At 35.9% G+C, this 20,580-nt stretch overlaps 2 protein-coding genes and 1 pseudogene across 2 annotated transcripts; all 3 read right to left on the bottom strand.

Moving 5' to 3' along the window:
- Nucleotides 1-5,339: 5,339 nt before the first annotated feature.
- LOC103328575 (uncharacterized protein At4g22758-like) lies at nucleotides 5,340-6,603 on the bottom strand. Its single transcript, XM_008230971.3, has 2 exons — nucleotides 5,838-6,603; nucleotides 5,340-5,684 (listed from the first exon to the last, which is right to left on the bottom strand). Exons 1-2 carry the CDS (start codon nucleotides 6,115-6,117, stop codon nucleotides 5,503-5,505), a joined length of 462 nt encoding a protein of 153 aa, XP_008229193.1. The 5' UTR covers nucleotides 6,118-6,603; the 3' UTR covers nucleotides 5,340-5,502.
- A 9,945-nt stretch (nucleotides 6,604-16,548) lies between these two features.
- Nucleotides 16,549-17,525, bottom strand: LOC148918291 (uncharacterized; annotated as a pseudogene).
- Nucleotide 17,526: 1 nt separating this feature from the next.
- On the bottom strand, nucleotides 17,527-19,379 carry LOC148918290 (uncharacterized; the record flags this gene model as incomplete). The annotated part of the gene is made up of 5 exons (XM_089050534.1): nucleotides 18,671-19,379; nucleotides 17,970-18,104; nucleotides 17,832-17,894; nucleotides 17,667-17,729; nucleotides 17,527-17,574 (listed from the first exon to the last, which is right to left on the bottom strand). Coding segments are annotated over exons 1-5 (945 nt in total), but the record flags the coding sequence as incomplete, so codon positions are not given.
- Between the last annotated feature and the right edge of the window lie 1,201 nt (nucleotides 19,380-20,580).

Genomic DNA, 20,580 nt, shown 5'->3' with positions numbered 1-20,580 from the left:
TTTTAAACGGGTTTATCAATTTTTTTATTTTTCTTTCTCCATTACAAGGAACTTGCCCATGCAATATTATGAAGTTGAGTTATTTATACTAACATTTGTTGGAGTTTTGTTGTTTTAAAAAATCCTTAAAGTTTCAGAAATTACACAAACACTCCTTAAGATTTGAAATTGTTTTCCAAAACCATTTTCTATTGATTTTTCATCTAAAGATTGATGATTTTATATAAATAATTTCTCCAAATAACAAAGTTAGCCTTTAAGATTATATTGCAAATACATTCATTGAGGTTAATTTTGTCATTTGTGTAAGTTTCTTTTATAAGATGATCATTTTTTTACAAACACACAATGATTTGGACGAACAATAAATGAAAAGGGGTTTTATGAAAACAATTTGAAACCTTAGGGGTTGTTCTTGTAATTTTTTAAAACCTCAGAGGATGTTAGTGTAAATAACTCTTCTGAAGTTTTATTTGGACACTTTATTACAAAATTCTTCTCATCTAGCAATATAGAAAGATAAACAAGCTGCCTAATAAAAACAAGGTGTAATTTTGAAAAAAAGAAACTGCGTGTAAAAGTCAAAATGAACGAGTTTGGCAGCACTATGCTGCACATGGTAGACAAATAGGTACGTGAGAAAAACTTATTGTTGGAAGGACCATATATTTCTTGAACTCATGCAACCCCTTTCTCTCATAAATTTTTTATTAGTTGTAGACATTATGAAGTAACTAAATGCCTTCAGCCGAAGGGAGAGGCCAACGGATCCTTAGTTCAGTAGTAAGAGTATTTTCCTATTGATTAATCATCTTATGTTCGAAATTCAATGATATCTTCCTTTTCTCCTTTTAACAGAAAAAGAAAAAGAAGAGAGAAAAAGAAAAAAAAACGGACAATTAGTTAATGATTCATAAGGGGTAGCTTTCCCATTGAGAAGCAAGAGGTCGGTATATGGTTTTTTTCTGGCTGTGGGGTACATGTCACATCCTCTCTTTTACTTATTTTTGTAGTATAAGGCCGTGAGAAAAACGAGTTACAGAGAAGAGAGTTTTCATAAGCATCACGGTAATCCCATCAAAGAAAAAGAATAAGAAAAATGGTGTCTCCAACGGCTTAAAATTCTAATAAAGTTTCCATCAATAGTAATCAATTTCACTTCAAGAGTACGTATGGGCCTAGTTTGGGATTGCTATCACTTTTAAAAAAAGTTGCTTATATTGTGCTTTGAAAATAATTAGCTGTAAAGTAAAGCAGCTCCATGTTTGATAAACAATATTTTTAAAGTGCTGTTAGTATAAAAAGTAGTGTCAAAACCGTTTGGTAAATTTTAATATAAAATTATTGTAACTGTAAATAATGACTAAAATAGACATGATGTTGAAAGTGTTATGTACTAATCATGTGGTGGTAGTAGTAGTGATGGAGTGGAGGTGGTGGTGGTGATGAAGGTGAGTTGGTGGTTGTGGTAGTGGTGGTGGTGGGGATGGCGATTGTGGAGGTGGAGGTGGTGGTGGTGGTGGTGGTGGCAATGGCAACATGGAGGTGGTGGTGTTGTTGGTTGTGGAGGTGGTGGTGGATGTGGAGGTTTTGGAGGAGGTGGTGGTGTGGTGGTGGTGGTGGAGGTGGAGGTGGAGGTGGAGGTGGAGGTGGAGGTGGAGGTGGTGGTTGTGGTGGTGGTGGTGGCGGTGGTTGTGGAGGTAATGAATGTGGTAGTACAAATGGTGGAGTTGGATGTGGAAATAGAGGTGGTATCATTTTAAAATGAATGATGGTATTTTGGGAAATAAAAATTTCTTAAATGTTCATCTCTGCTTCTTAAAGCTTTGAAAAGCAATAAAGCACGCTTTTAAAATCTTTGTCAAACTACGCTTTTAAAATAATCGGGATATTTTATTTATAGTAAACACCTTGAACTGCTTAACTTTAAAGTGAAGCAAATTTTTGGCCAAAAAAAGCAATCCCAAACGAGGCCATAGTGTTTAGGACAATCATCGACGTGTACTTAGATATCTCCCGATCATTGATATAAATGAGTCTCACAATGAGGTTCACATGAATTAAACCATTAAAAGTCACTTACACGCATGTGTTGTTGTTATTAGGATTTCTTTTTACATATTTACCAAAAAACACCACTCATAAAGAAGCCAAGCGAACATAAGATGGGTGGTGGTCTTGCTAAGCTTTGCATTGAGGGTATGGCACCAAGACGATGCTTGATTAGAATTATTAGTGTCAAATTAATTATAACAATACACTCTCTTTAAATTATACTTCATCCAATAATCTTATTAATTCAACAGAAACACAAATGAATTGGGATCAAGGGTCAAATTTCTCTAAGATAAGCCTAGCAGACAATTTCATTGTGCTGGGGGCCTTGAAATTGACCGGTGGTTCAATTGATTTTGACAACCTCATCACACATGCACTATGTTTGCTTCTTTTGACAAACACAAGGGCCCTTCAAAGCTTCTTTACAGCTCCCATTTTTTCAAGTGCAAAGTCTTCTCAATAACTACTCCTAAAGTCTCTTTTTTCATGAGTGTAAAATGCTTTCTCCACTTTCTACACAATTAAATAATTAATTAACTATTTATTTATCTAAAGATGTGATTAATGAATAGGATTTGCTTGATCACTCCATTTGTAGTCAAGCTTCAATCTCCCTCAGTGTTGGAAAATTAAAGGTATTGCAATCACTATAATTGACCCATTGTCACTAACACAATCTACTAGTTAGATTTATCAATTTCTCAGCGTGCCGTCCACGTATCATATAAATAAAATAATAAGTTAGAAGCCAAAGTAGAAAAAATATATATTTCTATACTTAGCCTATGATTGGAAGGCCATCAACTTTATGATGTGAAATCTGCTAGATTGCAAGTCTTGCATTCCCTAAGAGCTGAACCAATGTCTTAAATTATTAGTAGGATAATTAATTCTATCTTGTTTCATTAGGATGAGTTATTAAACAGAAAATGCAGTGTGAGTGAGTGTGACTATGTGACCTTTCCATTTCATTTAATTTTTATACCAAATGGTGCATTGTGAAAGTGGAGTCCATGCCACCAGAGGCCAAAGTGGTCTCCATTGAAAGTTCAAAGAACCTAAATTTAATGATTTTTTTGGTTATTTTCAATTTTTTTTTTCCAGAGAAAAGCGAGCTTTATTCAATTTCACTATTTGGTATTTTTGTACATCAAAGTGTAGCTCTTGTTTGTTAGCTGGGGTTCTGGATCAAGAAAATTTGAGGTGGCGGTTGATGTTTGGTTGGATATGTTATGATGCTCACAATACCTTTTTACTCTGTACGAAGAACTATGATACTTTCTTTAGATCATAGGAGGCTTTCTTTGACAATATCTGCGTAGTGATGATATTTGTTTCAATGGTTTTGCGGTTGGGTAATTGGCTAGATCTATTATGATACCCATAGTACATTTTTGACTCTGTACGAAGAACTATGATGCTTTTTCTAGACCATAGGAGGACTTTTTTGACAATACCTACGTAGTGATGAGATGTTGTTTTAAGGGTTTTGTGGTTGGGTTTTAGGTTGGTTTGTTTTGTATAAGTTGTTTGACTCTTCTGTTTAGTCAATAGCATGGGTGGTACTTTTTCATACTTAGGAATTTTGTTTTTCTGGGAAGATTTTAACGAGGCCGCCATTAACATGCTAGTTCTTATCATGTAATGTTCCTTTCGGTTTAATGAAATACCATATTTTCTCACACACACTGTCAAGGTGCAATAAAAATTCGAACATGAGATTACTGATTTACAAATAGAAGCCGTTATGCTGCCTCAACATATATTCTATATTCATTAGTCAAATACTGGGGCTAGGGCCTATATCAATTAAACGCTCAAGGTTCAGTTCTTGAATACTAAGTTTATATAGGACTAACAAATATACAAGTTAATTTAAAACTCCATTCTTCCGTACTCCAACAACTATACGTATGAATTGAAAATAAATGTCAAAACATGGATGTTCATAGTGAATCAAGTGTTTCAGACCAAAAATAAAATAAAATAGTATATCAAGTATTTGGACCCATTTTTACATGGACTTAGGCTGAGGCAAAAATAAAGGATACAGAGCCCAAAAACGGCCCAAGTAAGCGAGATTGGGTCACAATTTAAATAAGCACGTGATCCATCATTTGGATATGGCTATTTAGCCCAGAGGTTCTAAACTGGAAAGAATGTCAGCAGGATTAAGAAACTTTAAAATTGTCAAATTTAAACCTTATAAATGCAAGGAGGTGCAATTACACCTCCTCTCGTTGGAAAAGTCTTGGAAGGCGCTGCATATTGCACCTTTGGTGGTGCACTCAAGGTGTTCAACGAATTTTCTAAATTAAGTTTGTCTTTATGTGCTGCGCTGCTGCTTGAAGTGTGCCTCTTTTTTAAAAACATCCTAGCCAAAACGACGTCGTTTTGAATCAGATTAATAAAATTTTTAACCTTTCAAAATTGCACATCCGTTAAAAAATTCTGAGTTCTCCAAAGGACCTACGGTCGAAAGGTATTTCTTCCTCGGCCATAGTCGTATGAAAACCATCATTTCAAGTGTATGATTTGCCTTCGACTGCGCACTAGCACACCACAATCTACAAACCCGAAGGACGCCCTTGTTCCTAGGTTTTTCGGCCTGGTTGACACGTGGTGGGAAATATTTTAGTGTAACACCATGACAACACACGTCTCATCTTGACACATTTCGGTTTATAATTTACTGATTGATGTCCGGCAATCACAACTACTGCAACAAATAGACTAGCAACTCATGTATCATCTTGTACCATCATCAGATGCTTACCGTCCATCCAAATGCTGTCGTACGAGTGAGCAACACAAACATTCATATATTGGTTTCCGTTAGCTAGGTTTGAAAGCCATTGAACTACACAACTTTTAAATCATAATCATAATAATACTTCAACATCGAAGCTTAATTCTTGATTGTTACAAACCAGTAACGAAGACTTTGTTATTGGTTTGTAACAATCATAACCAATTAGGATGCTGGTAAAGTGCTTCAAGTCACACAGCCACTTTTTCTTTTTCTTCTTACCCAAAAAAAGTAGCTTTGTTGAAGCTGAGCCTCTATTTTTGACAAAGTTATATTCGTATTCCCCCATGAATGAATGAATGTGATGAAAGTTCTTCGAACAACCTCCTCCACCTCCACCTCCACCGACCAAGTAATCCTCTGAAAAATTCATCAAGGCATCCCTTTCTTAAAGTAGGAGGACCAATATGACGGCCGGAAATCAAAGGCAGGAACATATTTTAAAGGACTCTATTGAAATTAATTAAAAGTCAGGAATATATGCCAAAAACAATTTGGCTCATATTTAATTAATTAATAAGGCATAAGTTTACACGGTTGGCAGCAGAGAATATAACATAAAACCTTTAATAATTTCAATCGTCTGAGAGACTTGATTGAAACATCAGATTATGGTATGAGAAGATTCAGTAGCCTCAGTGAGATGATATCTTGAAAGGAAATGATTTGTTGAGCCATGCCTTCCAGCTACTAACTGATCCCTTTGGAGCTGTCATCTCTGGCTTTCTCTCTGCAACGTTCTGCACTGCCCTCTGCTTCTTGCTCAGCACAAAATTCCTTCCCCCATGAGATCCTATACTTTCCCATGGACTTAAGGCTACAAGTTATATATAGAATTAAAATGTAATTAACAGGCCTATTAATTAAGTGAATATATGTTATTCCAAACAAATTACAGTTTGACATGTATGCATAGCGACGTAGATTTTAACACATGTTCATGAAAGAATGAATCCTTTTTTTATTGTACCGTCAGATCCTGCGTTAGCGCAGTAGAGAAGGAAATCCTTGACATCGGAACCAAGAAGTGGTAGGCGGCCTTCACGAGCATAGGACTTGAGAGCAGTGTCGATGACCCCAGCAACAAGGTCATCTTCATTCACCACAAACCTTATTGGCCCTGCGCTTCCAACAACATTCACTGTGATCAAAAACCTGTTCTTCTTCACACTGTGAACTTCATTATTGTTGATCTTCTTATGCTTCTGCTGTAACGTAGTTCTCTCTAAAACATTCCTCCTCTTCAGCATTCTTTCTTTCTGATTTTTTTTTTGGTTGCTTTTTTCTGTTTTTCCAAACACCTAAGTGAAATCAACCCAAACAAGAGACACACAGCACAACACAAATGAACTTTCAGAGAGAGAGAGAGAGAGAGAGAGAGAGAGAGAGACAGAGAGAGATAGATAGATAGAGAGAGATTAAGTGTTCAGGGGGTCAAGGCCAAGGCAGCGATGGTACCAAGCCTGTTTGCAGGAACCAAAGGTGGTGGAGGAAGAGGAGAAGGAGGAGGACAGCACGTGAAGGGCACGCGCAGAAGTCCTCTGAGGAAGCAAAGGAAGGAAGTGCATGAAGGAGCAACAAATCTCTACCATTCAAGACTCAAAGGTATTTCACAAGAAGAGGGAAATAAATTTGTGAAAGAAGAATATCTTCAGCGGACATGGAAGGCTTCGTGTCAAGTATGACAACTTCCGTTTAATTGTTGTTATACAATGTAAAGAAAGGAAGCGAATCCTCAGATTTCCACGCACTCCTTGAGAAAGAAATTGCGTGTCACCCTAATACAATGGCAAAGTGATGTCATTAATACATGTGTTATAATATGATCACGTTAAAAATTACATTTAAAATATAATAGTAACAATTATTCACACATATTCTTGTAAAAAAAATTATTTACACGTGAATTTATTTGTAGTATTGAGTTAAAAAAAAAAACAAGCAATAGTCTAAATTACAAGGAGAAGGAGTTTCTTATACATACACATTATCAATGTGTCATGAGGAGTCAAACATGAGACCACTGATATATATATGTATATATAGGGGGCGGATTCGTGGCACTACATTTTTTACACAAATTTTCAACCATTAGATTAGAAAGGATTGAATGGTTGAGATTATGTTTCATTAATTACTTAAATTAAATTAAATCTCTAATGCCAAGTAAATTTCATTTTTATTTATTAGTTATGATAATCCCGAAAATCACTCATTATATTTCCCCCTTTTGTTTTCTTATCATTTTCTCTCTCCTCGATTAATATCCTGTGAAACCTCACCATTACCTTCCCCTTACCATTTTCATCAGCACCAACCGAGCATTCTCTCATGACATAGAAAATCTGTCTCAAGCTACCAATATTGAAGAGAAGATAGGATTTTAATATTTAAAAGAAAAGCTCATATTTGTTGCAATATTTCTTCTCTATGGTTTGGTTGGTCTAACTCTGTGTTGCTCTCTCTCTCTCTCTCTCTCTCTCTCTCTCTCTCTCTCTCTCTCTTTTTTCTAATAATTATTGGTGGGAAAGTGTAAGATGTAGAGGGGAGATGAATGAATGGAGAAGAAGAGAGAGACACAGAGATGCAGAGGGATGAAGTGCAAGAGCAAAATAGGAAATAAAGAGAATGAAAACGAAGGCGTGTTACTTCCCTAACTCTGAAGTAATTTTGATTGAACAAAAACAAAAACCCAGTTTCTCTCCAACAACCACAAATTGGCTAGATTAATGTGATCTACTCTGCAAATTGTTGTATAGATTATTAAAACAATGATTTATCATTATAAATCTTAACTCTAAGGATTAATTGCTAGTTTGTGATTTAGATGGAATGATTTGCTGAAATTGGATGGCTAGTTTGTGATTTCAGGGTTACTGAAAAAGCAACAAGAAGAAGGGAGGTGGTGTTAATGAGAAGGCACGAAGAAGAAGAAGAAGTGCCTTGTGTCAATAAGCCATCAAAACTTAATTAAATGAAGAGAGAGGAAATAAAAAGTCAATTAAAATTTATTTTCTATAGTTGCTTATTTAAAGAATAAAATAATTAATTTGTTTAATTACATCCATTGATAGTGAGCTAATCCAAGGGTTTAAAACTTGTGTCAAAAATACAGTCTAGATCCGCCTCCATATATATATATATATATATATAAAAATCTTCTTTTGAAAAAAAACTGAATAAATGTCTCATACTCTTTAATTTTAGGGAGTTTCAAACAAACACCCAAAATGGAGGTTGAAATTATAAAAAAACCCAACACCCAAAACAAACACTTTATAAACACACCCCAAAACCCATCATCATCTACACACACTCAAAACCCATTTATAAACACACCCAAAAAGTTGACTTTGGGGTTGATTTTGGGTGTGTTTCTATGTTTAAATAGTGCTTGGTTTTTTATAATCATATCTAGGATTGATTTGATTTAAATTTGTATTAATGTTATTTAGTTTTTGATACATTCAATAGTAGGAGAGGGAGAATTCAACATATCATCTCAAATATCAAGGCAAATACGACTAACCACTTGAGTTACAAAGTTTCTTACAATTTCTTGCACCCTTGAGTGCGAAAAGAAAAATTGATACTGGTAAACATATTGTTCGTCAGTGAATATGTTATGAACTATTAGCTTTATTATTTACAAAGATATATTCATATAAACTTAAACGTCAAGGTTTATTTATATATTTATGTTTTTTTATAAATATCAATTTTTACTTTCCATTATTTCCTACTATTACCCTCATATGAGAATCCTTCTATGATTTACTAGAATTTCAGCTCTAGTGGTCATAAATTTTCAAAGGAAAATGAGTGTGAAAAATCAAACTTAGAAAATATTTTTCCCCTTTACTCTGAGCCAAAGGTGACATAAATTTTGTGTCACACAAATAATAACAGAGCCAGACATCCGGGAGAAAATGGGACTTACGACAACATGGGAATTACGCTACAGCACAAGGCCGACTAACATTGTTATTGGTCAGTCATATTGGATATGCCAAACCCAGACCTGTACGTATTGAATTCTAGCCCAATTCTTTTCTCAAGCCCAAATTTATTTTCCCAATTTGAAGTTTTACATGTTTTTGTGTTTTTGCCAAAGTTAGGAAGGGGAGAGAAAACACTCACATACACAGATACCATGGGGGTTCGAAGCCAATATCACTTAGGAGCACACCAAAGATTTGAGCCAATTCAACTAACACTCCGTTAATAAGAATATTTTTACATTCAATAACATTAAGTTGAGCTAGGATTAAAAATAAATAAAACACAAATGGACTACCAGTTATTGAACATTGCATGTATAATTAAAGAAAATGGTTTATGTATATGTCAAATTGTAATTTGTATGTAAAATGATGACTCATTGCATAACTATGTAAGGAGTAAAATATTTTCTTCGAGAGCGCTTAAAGGAGTCAATGCCATATGGTGGCCAGGCATGCATGAACTTTCATTAGCTCTTTATCTTGTTGAATGAATGAATTTTCGGACATATTATTCATGAGTCGAAAGATGTTGAAAGGTTCATTATCAACGTAACCAATGAATGATGAAGTATATAAGTGGGTTACAAGTACAATGTTGCTTCTAGAATTTATTTTCTGAGTTTAATTCAAGAATTTATTTTTGACTTACTAATCATATTACGTCTCGTGAACAAGTCCAGAAAGACTACGAAGACATGAATTGGTCAAGATTCACATTTTGACAACAATTTGAAGTGTGGGATACTTATGAACAATCTATGTGAGTTGTTCAATTCATAGATATTGGATGCTTAGTCCAAGACAATATTGATGGAGTAAATTAGGGTTAAGCTAATGAGGAGAGGCTTGATGATGACGTTACGTATGAGGAATAAAAGCCACCATATCCTAGCCAAAGTCCCACATGTCCTGCCTCCATGCAGTAGGCAGTCTGTTTTGTTATGTGTAATTTGGAACAAGTTTGAGAAGTGGATGCATTTTGGCAAGCACAACGATTTTGGTCATATTGCATTTCCATATATAATCCATTCACAATATCATTTAAAAGAAGAGGAAAATTAGGTATTAGACATAATTAAGTTTACTAATTAGGAAGTGAGATATTAGGTATTTTAGTTTGGGTTTTAATACTCAATAAAAAATAGCTATTTTAGATTAGGGCTAAAATGGCCCAGGTTCGTTGGGCCAGCTTAAAAATGTCAAATAAAAAGACAATTCTACCCTTTCTCTTAAAAAGCCTGGCCCATCTGTGAAACCTACAAATTAAATGACGCTTTTGCTCTCTCAACGTTTAAACGACGCGAGTTCTTCTCTTTCGTCGCTCTTCGCTCAGCCGTTCTACCATTGGAGCTCAATTTTCTTGTAGGTTTTGCTTTTATTTTCTTCTTTTCGTCTTCCTTTTACGCTCGTTTCGTGCAACACTTCGTCGTTTCGAATTCGATTATCTTTGAATATTATCGATTCGATGATTTACTGTTCTCTTTAGTTCGGGTTTTCTGAGCTCAGCTTTTGTGGCTCGATTTTTTGGCGGCGCGATCTTGTGGCGTTCAATGCTAAACCCTATATTCTTCGTTGATCAGATTTGATTTTAAGCTGCTGTTTGGTTGTTGTGGAGATTTTTGGCAGTCCTAAGTTTTGAGGTATGAGTACTTTAGAACCTTTTTCGATTATGTCGACTTGTATGTTTATGGAATTTAGTTTTAGTACTTTTATCGTGGTTTCCTTTTGGTTTCTATTCGAATTGTTTTGATTTTCTTCGTCATAAACTACATCATCTGTCAGTTTCTTGTTCGAGACAGAAACGGTCACGTTTCTTGTTCGATAATTCAATTTTAGAATAATTTTTGCAAGTATATTGGAATGTTACAACTGCTGACCTACTTAAATGTGATTTGATATTAGTTTTAGTACTTTGATTATGCCTTTACCTTTTGAGCAGCAGTGGCAGATTTTGACAGAGCTGCAGCTGCTTGTTGAGACCAGAAACTGCGGTGCAGTAGCTACAGCTTGTTCGATAATTCAATTTCAGAATAATTTTTGCAAGTATATTGGAATGTTACAATTGCTGACCTACTTAAATGTGATTTGATATTAGTTTTAGTACTTTGATTATGCCTTTACCTTTTGCAGGTGCGATTTGACGACTCCATACTGATGGCGGTGGTTCGTGTTTGAGACCTGAATGCTGCTTCTTGTTCGATAATTCAATTTCAGAATAATTTTTGCAAGTATATTGGAATGTTACAACTGCTATGACCTACTTAAATGTGTTTTGATATTAGTTTTAGTACTTTGGCAGAAACTGTATTGCAGTTTCTTGTTTCATAATTCGATTTCAGACTAATATTTGGAAGTCTATTGGAATTTTACAACTGCTCATGTACATTATTTACTGATTTAAATTGTTTTCTGTTTTTGTTTGTTGTTTTGTTTGCATTTTCAAGGCTAATGGAGGTGTGTGTCATTGCCAAGTGCACATATAAGTCGGAAACCATTATGTTTTCAGTTTCATCAGAGTCATCCATGGTTGATATTTTGAAGACTTTGTGTCTAAGGTTTAAGGGTTTGCAGTTGGGTTGTTTTACGTTACGGTATTCGCTGCCCAGTTATCCGAGTTGTTTTCTAGAAACGGATAGCGATTTGGACATGATGAGGTCATTTTTGTTTGTATCAAATGAGAAGAGTGTTGATATTTTAGTGAAGGATTTATGCGGGAGCAGTGAATATAGTGGTGATTTTTGTGCAAATAAGGAGTTGATAGCATGTGAAAAGGCGAGTGTCAGAATGTTCTAGTAGCATCGAAGAGAAATGAATTTTGGGCAGGCAAGAGCAAGTGCCCTTTGTTGTCGAATGAGTGGGAGACGTACACATCATGTAGGCCAGAAGTTTGACGGTGGTGCAGAGGAGTTCCGTTTGAAATTGTGCAAGTACGCTTGAAGTAGGATTTAATTTTTTATATGCCGCAATGACAAGAAGCGGTGGTTGCTATTTGTTCGAATAAGAAATTGGAGGGTTGTAGCTGGCGTGTTTATGCTTCGCTGTGAAGCTACTGGTGTGTTTTGTAATTCGGACATTAAATAATGTGCATACATGTGTGGGTCGGATACGGGAATCAAAGAGTAAGATGATGAAGTCTCGTGTGGTGTCCTCCCTCATTTTGTGGACAGAATTCGTGCAAAACCAGAGCTGAAGCCAGTTGAGATTATACACGAGTTCAAAGATTATTATGGTATAGACATTTCATACTACCATGCATGGTTTGGCAAAGAGTTAGCTAAATTGAGTTCACGGTGATGAGTCGAAGTCCTTCAACGAGTTAGTGTGGTATGCGGACGCCGTAAAGGAAACTAACCTGGTTCTCTCTGCACTCTTGAATGTGAAGCTGGAATTAATCGCTTTAGACGTTTTTTGTGTCGTTTGGCGGTTGCATTGCTGGATTTCAATATTGCATACCCTTGTTGTTCGATGCTACGCTTTGAAGAGCAAGTACAAGGGGCAGCTTCTCAGCTTCCGGAAAGAATGGAAATCAAGGTATGGTTATGTAATGTATTGCAGATTCCATTTGTTGTAATTTTTATGCAGAAACTCCATTGCAGTTTCTTGTTTCATAATTGATTTTCTTAGTAATTTTTTTATGTCTGTGGGAATGTTGCAACTTGCTCATGAACTTAAATGTGTTTTAAATTTAGTTTTAGTACTTGGATCATGGTTTTGCCTTTTGGTTTCCTTTCAAATTTGAGCAGATTTGTTTTCAAAAACTGCACTGCAATTTCCCTTTTTGCTTATACTTGTGCTCTTGGTTTTGATGGTGGTTTTATCCTCTAGCTTTTATGTTGATTGATTACGAGAGCAGTAGGAGAATTGGACTTGGTTTCTTCAACATTTGGCTTCTATTTTGCTACCGATGGGGAGTGACCTTTTTCTCGGATCGCATAATCAAGGTTTGTTAAATGCAACGCAGGGTTTGTGTTTCCTGGATGGCCTCATTCTTACGGTTACTATCACCTCAAACAGAATTTGATATCGAAATGTACCCACCAATCGTTATGGAAATTGCCTGGATCGTGTTATCAATTTATTTAGTAGGTGCTTATATATCTGTAGTAGGAAGAAGTTTACTAGAGCAATGGAGGAGTTGGTGATTGTTGGGAGTTGAAAGTGAAGACATTTATATCTGATTTGTCTAGAGATCACTATGCGAACGCATATTTCAAAGGAATGCGGTATGGGGAGATGGCAAATAGTTTAGCGGAGTCATTTAATAATTGGGTTGGTGTGTTTTTGAGATTTGCGTGCTACCTTTGATAGAGAGGATTCGGCGAAGAAATTGATGGTATTAATTCTCAACGAATTGAAGCGGAGAAGTGGACAACAATTTTGTGTCCGGAGATGGAAACTAGACTGTGGAAAATGCGGAGAGGCCGGTAGGACTTAGGTAGTTCGTCGTTCTAGTTTCACTGTTTTACAAGTATTTGCTGATTATTCTGATGGTTGATCTTGAGCAAAGGACTTGTTCTTGCGTCTTTGGCAAATTAATGACGGTTTTCCTTACCTTGTACCTACGCGTAGTAGCGGTAGCAATTTAAAAGAAAGATTCAATTTATGATTACGTAGTGTTACTATAGAGTGACTTCTTTCGAAAAGCCTATGAGAGTCCTATTTTTCCTATTCCGATATTGGGCAAAACTCAAAGCCTTGGGCTGGATTTGTGCTTCGCCAATTACAAAGAGGTTACCGTAAGACCACCAAACAAAGAGGATCAAAGCTTTTGGTGAATTTGAAAAGGCCATTGAAATGCAGTCATGTAGTGTTAATGGGTAAGAGGAAGACTTGCAAGGCCGTGATATGAACATTACTGGGCTTGACGATTGCTTACGTTAGATATGGTTTAGTGAATGTATGCAGATCGGTTCAGATTATGTTTTTTAGTTGCTTTTAAATGGCTGGCACAAATGCTAATTGGATATTATGATTGTTTTTTAGTTAATGAAATTATACAATTGTTTCAGGAGTGGATATTCTTGGATCGCCATTGAATGCTTGTTTGATTTGAAAGGTATTTGTCATAAACTCAAGACTTCTGCTATTTGTTGCATTTTGAATGTAACTTGTCCCATAATTCAATTTGAATATTTTTTGCTAGTCTATGTTGTGATTTGATATTATTTTAGTACTTTGATTATGCCTTTTTACCTTGAGTAGCTAGCAGATGGACTGGTAGATTGACGCAGCCAGCTTGTTCGATATTTAATTTGTAATAATTCTGCAAGTATATTGGAATGTTACAACTGCTGACCTAATTAAATGTGATTTGATATTAGTTTTAGTACTTTGATTATGCCTACCTTTCAAGAGGCAAGAAGGTGTATTGACTGTGAACGACGGCTTAATTGAGACCGTAAATGCGTATGTGCTTTTGTCTGGATAATTCATTTCGAATAATTTTTGCAAGTATATTGGAATGTTACAACTGCTGACCTACTTAAATGTGATTTGATATTAGTTTTAGTACTTTGATTATGCCTTTACGAGCAAAGAAGGTAGATTTTGGATTTAAATCGCGCTTAAATCGTTAGACTTCGTAGCGCAAATGTTGAGACTTAAATCGGTCAAAGGCAGTTTCTTGTTCGATAATTCAATTTCAGAATAATTTTTGCAAGTATATTGGAATGTTACAACTGCTGACCTACTTAAATGTGATTTGATATTAGTTTTAGTACTTTGATTATGCCTTTACCTTTTGAGCGTAGGCAGATTGACTGTAACCGCAGCAGAAGCGGTGTTGAGACTGTAACCCAGCCGCGCTTCTTTGTTCGACTTAGAAACCGACACACAGCTTTTGTTCGATATTTCAATTTTAATAATTGTTCGAGACTGTAAATCGCAGACCGCAGCTTTAATTTGTTGTGATTTTGACCAGAAAATTCTAATGTTAGCTTGTTGTTTCGCTTGTTGCATCCTGTTCCAAGATTATATTACAGTTTATATGTATAGGAAATATGTTCTTATATACCATAACTGAAATATTTACAAACATCCACAGAATTAAAGATACATATTGTCTTGAAGTTAACGAAAGGCAAATCACTAGAGCGATTAATTACCACAGTGTTTGTGGTGTAGGAGTTTTGTGACATATTGTGCTCGATATTCATTCATGAAATTCTTGTCCACATTTTTTGGAATAGGTCATCCTTGTGCTTATTATCCATGTAGAACATACAACATGCTGTATAATCCAACTTTTGCAAATGAATACAGATTAGCTTTTGGTTTTGAATGATTTCAATTGTAATGAATGGTTGAGTAGACACAATTCTTACGAAGCAACATTTTGTTGAGCACATTCTGTCATCCTCAAATGAAACGTATGGATTTTGCAGAATCCAATTTAGAGTGAGTTCTTCATTTGGGGACAAATCAACCTTGCAGGTGTAGGGGGGCCCTTCTTTTTGCTTCACAAGTTTTGGTATTGTTTTAGTTTCTAAGAACTCTTGTGCTTGTGGTCTGATATATTCTAGCCACCCTTCCACAATATTAACCTGTTTAAAGAAGAAGAAAAAAAGAGAAAAAGAAATGGTAAGGTGCATTGCATATTATAGTTTTGAAATTAGCAGCGGTCATTGTGATTATATACGTAAATCGCAGATCTTATTCTGTTTAGTGCCGTATCTTGAAATTAAGACAGCTCATTCCACTTACAAAATTTTGAGCAATGTCAATACACCTTTCTTCTTTTCTAGATCCCAACGATCTAAGTGGATTGTAGTGTCTCCACTTCGTTCCATTTTGTGAAATGTGAGAAGTGTAAGTGGAACTTCAGACTTGAAATGATCGGGAAGAAGAGACATTGCATTTCCAGTTTTCAAGTAAGTGTTCATACAGGGCCCTATGCCAATTTGGTTCTAGAAAGGTTTGCATGTAAGCCTGCCATCATTGAATGGCAATTTGTTAGTATATATTTTTCAAAGCTATGGTCTGCGTATCATTTAAACAACTTTGAATTTTCAAAATAATTCTTACCCAAGTCCATGTAGACATGTACTGTGGACTATCTGTCTGCATGGGCCCTATTTTCTCCTCCTCTATTTGGATATAGGCCTCAATAACTGTTACATTGATTGGAGAAAATGGAATTATTAGAGTAATATAGGTAGCACAAATAAAAAATGCGTGCAGTGTGTTATAGAAATTAGTATTTTATACTTACGTTTTGTGTTGATTCGAGTCCCATACAATATCTTTGATATCATGGTTTGTCACTTTCTCATCAGTCCTGCACAAAAGCTATCACTGCGGATTCGAATACATGAAATTCACAAGATTAGTTTTAGTTTATTGTAATTAAAAGATGAAAGAGTTGTTCTTTTGGAATAGAGATATTACCTAGGTTGAGTACTTAAGTAGTATTCTTGAATTATGTCCCTCTCCTCCTTTGGAATTTTCTGCCAAACCCTCTTTTGACCCCATCCTAGTTTTTTCTTTGTTGGCTTTTTTTTTCCTTCATCTTCATCATTTGATTCTTGCATACCTATGGTATTGAATCATGAAGGCTCCTTCCTTTTGGAGGATCAGGAATTGGATTTGTGGCATCGGCCTGAGATGCCTCTTGTGTAATTGCAGATTGAAAGAAACTAATTAGAAACTACATTTGATAAAAGAAACTGCAATGCGTTTTCATAAAGCGAATAAATCGCAATGCGATTTCTCTGCTTTTCTAAAGCAGTAACCGCAATGCAGATTTCTATTTGCTGCAATGTAAATAGAAAAGCGAGCCGGCTGAATCAGATAATTGCATACCACCTTCTGATTTTGAGGATCCTCTTGTGTTGATTGCTCCTCGGAAGAGATAATCTTGAATTGTGGTAGTTCTTCATCATCCTTTTTTGCCTTCTTTTTGGTTTCTTATTTTTTATTACACATAGCAAGATGCTTGAAACCTCTTTCTTTCTCTATTCTTCAGCCTTAGTACTCTTGAAGGAACATCAGGTTTTGGAGCATCTTGCTTCTTCTCTTCTTCTTTCTCTTCTTGTTGCTTCTCTTCTTCTTTCTTGTCTTCTTCTTTCTCTTCCTCTTCTTCTTCTTGCTCTTCAACTGGTTGTGTTGGTTGTGTTGTAGGCAGATCCATCTCCATTTCAAAGACTGTTGGGTCTGAGAACAAGCTTTCAATTTCTACCTTGTACTTTTCTTCAATCTCCTTTTTCTTGGCAATCTTCTCCTTGTCAATACAAGTTTCCTTGCCTTCCAATTCTGCAATCCTCCTTTTTAGATTTTGTATTTCCTGAAGCTGAATCAGATTCCACTGTCATGGTGGCAGTCAAATATTCTTCATTATCTAATTTCTCTACGTATGTTGCCAACTTTGCTTCCAAATCCTTTGATCTCTTTTCTCCTTGGATAAATATATCCCACAATTCCTTCATTTTCTTCTCACTGTCTTCATTTATTTCATCCTTCCACAGTTGTAATCTTTCTGGGCAAATGAAGGTAGGATCTTGACGTTGGCGATAGTTGATTTCGTCTGTCATGGACTTCACCAAGAGGTCTTGAATTGCAAGAGGTTCATTTCCAGCTTCATTCTCAAACATTTTCTTCTTTCCATCCTCTTTTAATTCTGGAGTTTGATCAGCATTATCAGGTTTTCCTTGGTCTTCTGCTTCCTCTAGCTTCTCTTTGTTGTCCTTCATCTTCTTTTTCTTTTTTCTGCATATTGAACGGAAACTAATTAGAAACTGCACTGCATTGGAGGAAATGGAAACCGCAATGCATAATTCTTTGTTTAGAGATTCTTATACCTTGTCAAGAGGGACTCCCTCTTCTCTAGTAGTTTTTCTCCTTTTATATGCTTTCAAAATACCCTGTACAATGAGATTGAATGATTCAAAAACTGCATTGGATAAAATACAAACTGCAATGTAGAAAACACAAACTGCAATGCACTGTATACAGATTTTAATTACCTTGTCAACAGTGTCTTCCTCTTCCCTGGTAGTTTTTCGCTTTTTAGGAGTTTTAAAAATACCCTGTACAATGAGAATGATTTAGCATGGATTCACATTCAAGATACATTAAAGTAGAACATGCGATAAATTGCATACCTCGATGTCATTCAAGTCCTTTATTTGGTTGAATCTTGTGTGGAGTTCCACAAGACTCCATTTAAGAATGGCAGGAGTTTCTTTCTCCTTGCCCAGGATTGGTTGTATTATGTTTGTCCTCTCACACAGTAGAAACTGCACAGTTCAAAAACAAGATATATCATAAAATAGAAACTACAGAAGAACATGGCGTGAAATGAGCAACATTCAAGAAGCACAGAAACTGCAATGCAGTTTGTCTTTCACTAAAATGCAAAAAAGAGAATACACCAGAAAATATGCATCAACTTGACATGAAATTGAAAGATCAGCATAGCCAAAACAAGAACTGCAAAACATAACGAAACTACGAAGAACATGGGGTGAAATGAGAAATATTCAAGAAGAAGCAATGCCAATGCAATAGGTGGTAAATCGCAATGCGATAGAACTGCAACTGCAGTTTGTGTAGATCTGAATGCTGTTTGTCTTTCACTAAAATGCAAAAAAGAGAATACACCAGAAAATATGCATCAACTTGACATGAAATTGAAAGATCAGCATAGCCAAAACAAGAACTGCAAAACATAAACATGAAATTGAAAGATATATCATAAATTAGGTTGGAAACTGCTTAGGATAAAACAGAAACTGCATTGAACTAAAGGAAAACTGCATTGCCTAAAACTCAAAATGCATTGCATAAGCCACTGTTTACTTACCAATATTAGGATAATGCAACCCGAAACAGCTCCTATAGAGCCTTCTCCACCCTTCTTTGCTTTTGCTTTTGCTTTTGCGACCAAGGATTCATTCATGTAGGCTGAAACAGCTCTTGCCCAAGAATAGCATGAAAGTGTGTCTAGATTCACACAATGCTCAAATACTTTCCAATGCAAAGTTGATGAAGCGTTGGCAAAAAGGAATGTCATGCAGAGGTGAACCAATACTAGGCTGACCACCTCCTTGTCGTAGTCAACTTCTTCTTCTTCTTCTTCTTCTTCTTCTTCTTCAGCTTCTTTCTTTTCTTTTCCTTTCTTTGTTTTCTTCTTTTCCTCTGCCTTGGCCTTTTCTTTCTTCGGTTGGTTTGCCAAGGAAATTGTCTTTAGTAATTCTTCTTCTACCTTATTTTTTGATGGTTTTCCCTTTAATCCGAAGTGCCTTATTCTGAAGGTAGAAGTGTACTTATCATTGACAAGTTGGACGGATTTTCCTTCATTTGGCAGTCCTAGAATCTGACTCACAGCATTGCCTGTGATCTTGAATGCTTCGGTGCCAAAGTTGAAGGACTTTGTATCTGGATCAAACTTCTTGAGCAGCTGAACTAAGTCAAGGTCTGACTTATTCATGTTATTCATGTCAATCCTTCGGTTGTAAAACACCTCAATCAAGTTCCAAAATGGGGTGTTCTTGAGAAGCTTCTTCTGCCTTTCATTGAGCTTGTCTTTTACATCCGTAATGATGCTGTTGAAAGCGTTGCAATTGCACCAAATTGGACATAGTCTGGGTGCTTTGCTTTCCGATCATAGTTTGGCTTTGACTTTGGCTTTGGTTTACTCTTTTGAGCCATCATTTTGAATCTTCGCTTTGGTTGGTTTTGAGCTTCCTCCTTTTGTGGTGACATTTCTTGTGCCATTTGTGATCTGCAACAAGAAGGGATGAAAATACTATTAGGACAAGTAGAGATAAACTACAAGCAAACAGAAACCTCGCAATGAGTTTGTGGTAGAAATCTGAAGCTGCAGTTTGTCTTTCACTAAAATGCAAAAAGAGAATACACCAGAAAATATGCATCAACTTGACATGAAATTGAAAGAAGAGCATAGCCAAAACAAGAACTGCAAAACATAACAGAAACTACAGAAGAACATGGCGTGAAATGAGCAACATTCAAGAACTGCAATGCGTTTGCTAGTCCTGTGCTTTGTGAAGCTGCAATGCAGTTTGTCTTTCACTAAAATGCAAAAAAGAGAATACACCAGAAAATATGCATCAACTTGACATGAAATTGAAAGAAGAGCATAGCCAAAACAAGAACTGCAAAACATAACAGAAACTACAGAAGAACATGGCGCGAAATGAGCAACATTCAAGAAACTGCAATGCGTTTGTGGTTCACTACAATGCTGATTTGTCTTTCACTGCAATGCAAAAACAAAATGTACCAGAAAATATGCATCAACTTGACATGAAATTGAAAGATCAGCATAGCCAAAACAAGAACTACAAAACTGCAGGTAGAATGATTCAAAACAAGAACTACAAAACTACAGAACAACATGACGTGAAATGGAAAGAAGTATAAATAATTTAGCAGAAACTACAATGCAGTTTCTGTTTTGTTCAGGAAAAGTTTTGATGCTCTTTTTCTTTCTTTTGTAATTTTTCGGTTTTTAGAGGTTTTCAAACCAAAACTAAACCCAAAACCTAAACTACATTGCAGAATGAAGAATGAACAGTAAGTAAAATTTCAGAACCCTAGAATCTAAGGCAAATTTATGTTAGGGGTCATTTTCTTACGATTTTTCCCCAAGAGAGTGCTAAACCCTTCAATCGCCGTTCTGTCTGGTCGCCGCCGGTCGCGCGCTAAATCCGCCGCATCGCCGCCGCTTCAGATTTTGGGGAATAGGTT

Source organism: Prunus mume, linkage group LG4, assembly GCF_029339155.1.
Source record: "Prunus mume cultivar Tortuosa linkage group LG4, ASM2933915v1, whole genome shotgun sequence".
In the NCBI taxonomy this organism is placed as follows: Eukaryota; Viridiplantae; Streptophyta; class Magnoliopsida; order Rosales; family Rosaceae; genus Prunus; species Prunus mume.
This window is presented reverse-complemented; position numbering and strand designations above follow the sequence as displayed.

Excerpts from the sequence above, each read along its gene's own strand:
- LOC103328575 (XM_008230971.3), bottom strand. The coding sequence starts at position 6,117 with ATGCTGAAGAGGAGGAATGTTTTAGAGAGAACTACGTTACAGCAGAAG. Across the intron at positions 5,685-5,837 it reads CGCTAACGCAGGATCTGACG|CCTTAAGTCCATGGGAAAGT; the intron begins GTACAATAAAAA and ends TATAACTTGTAG.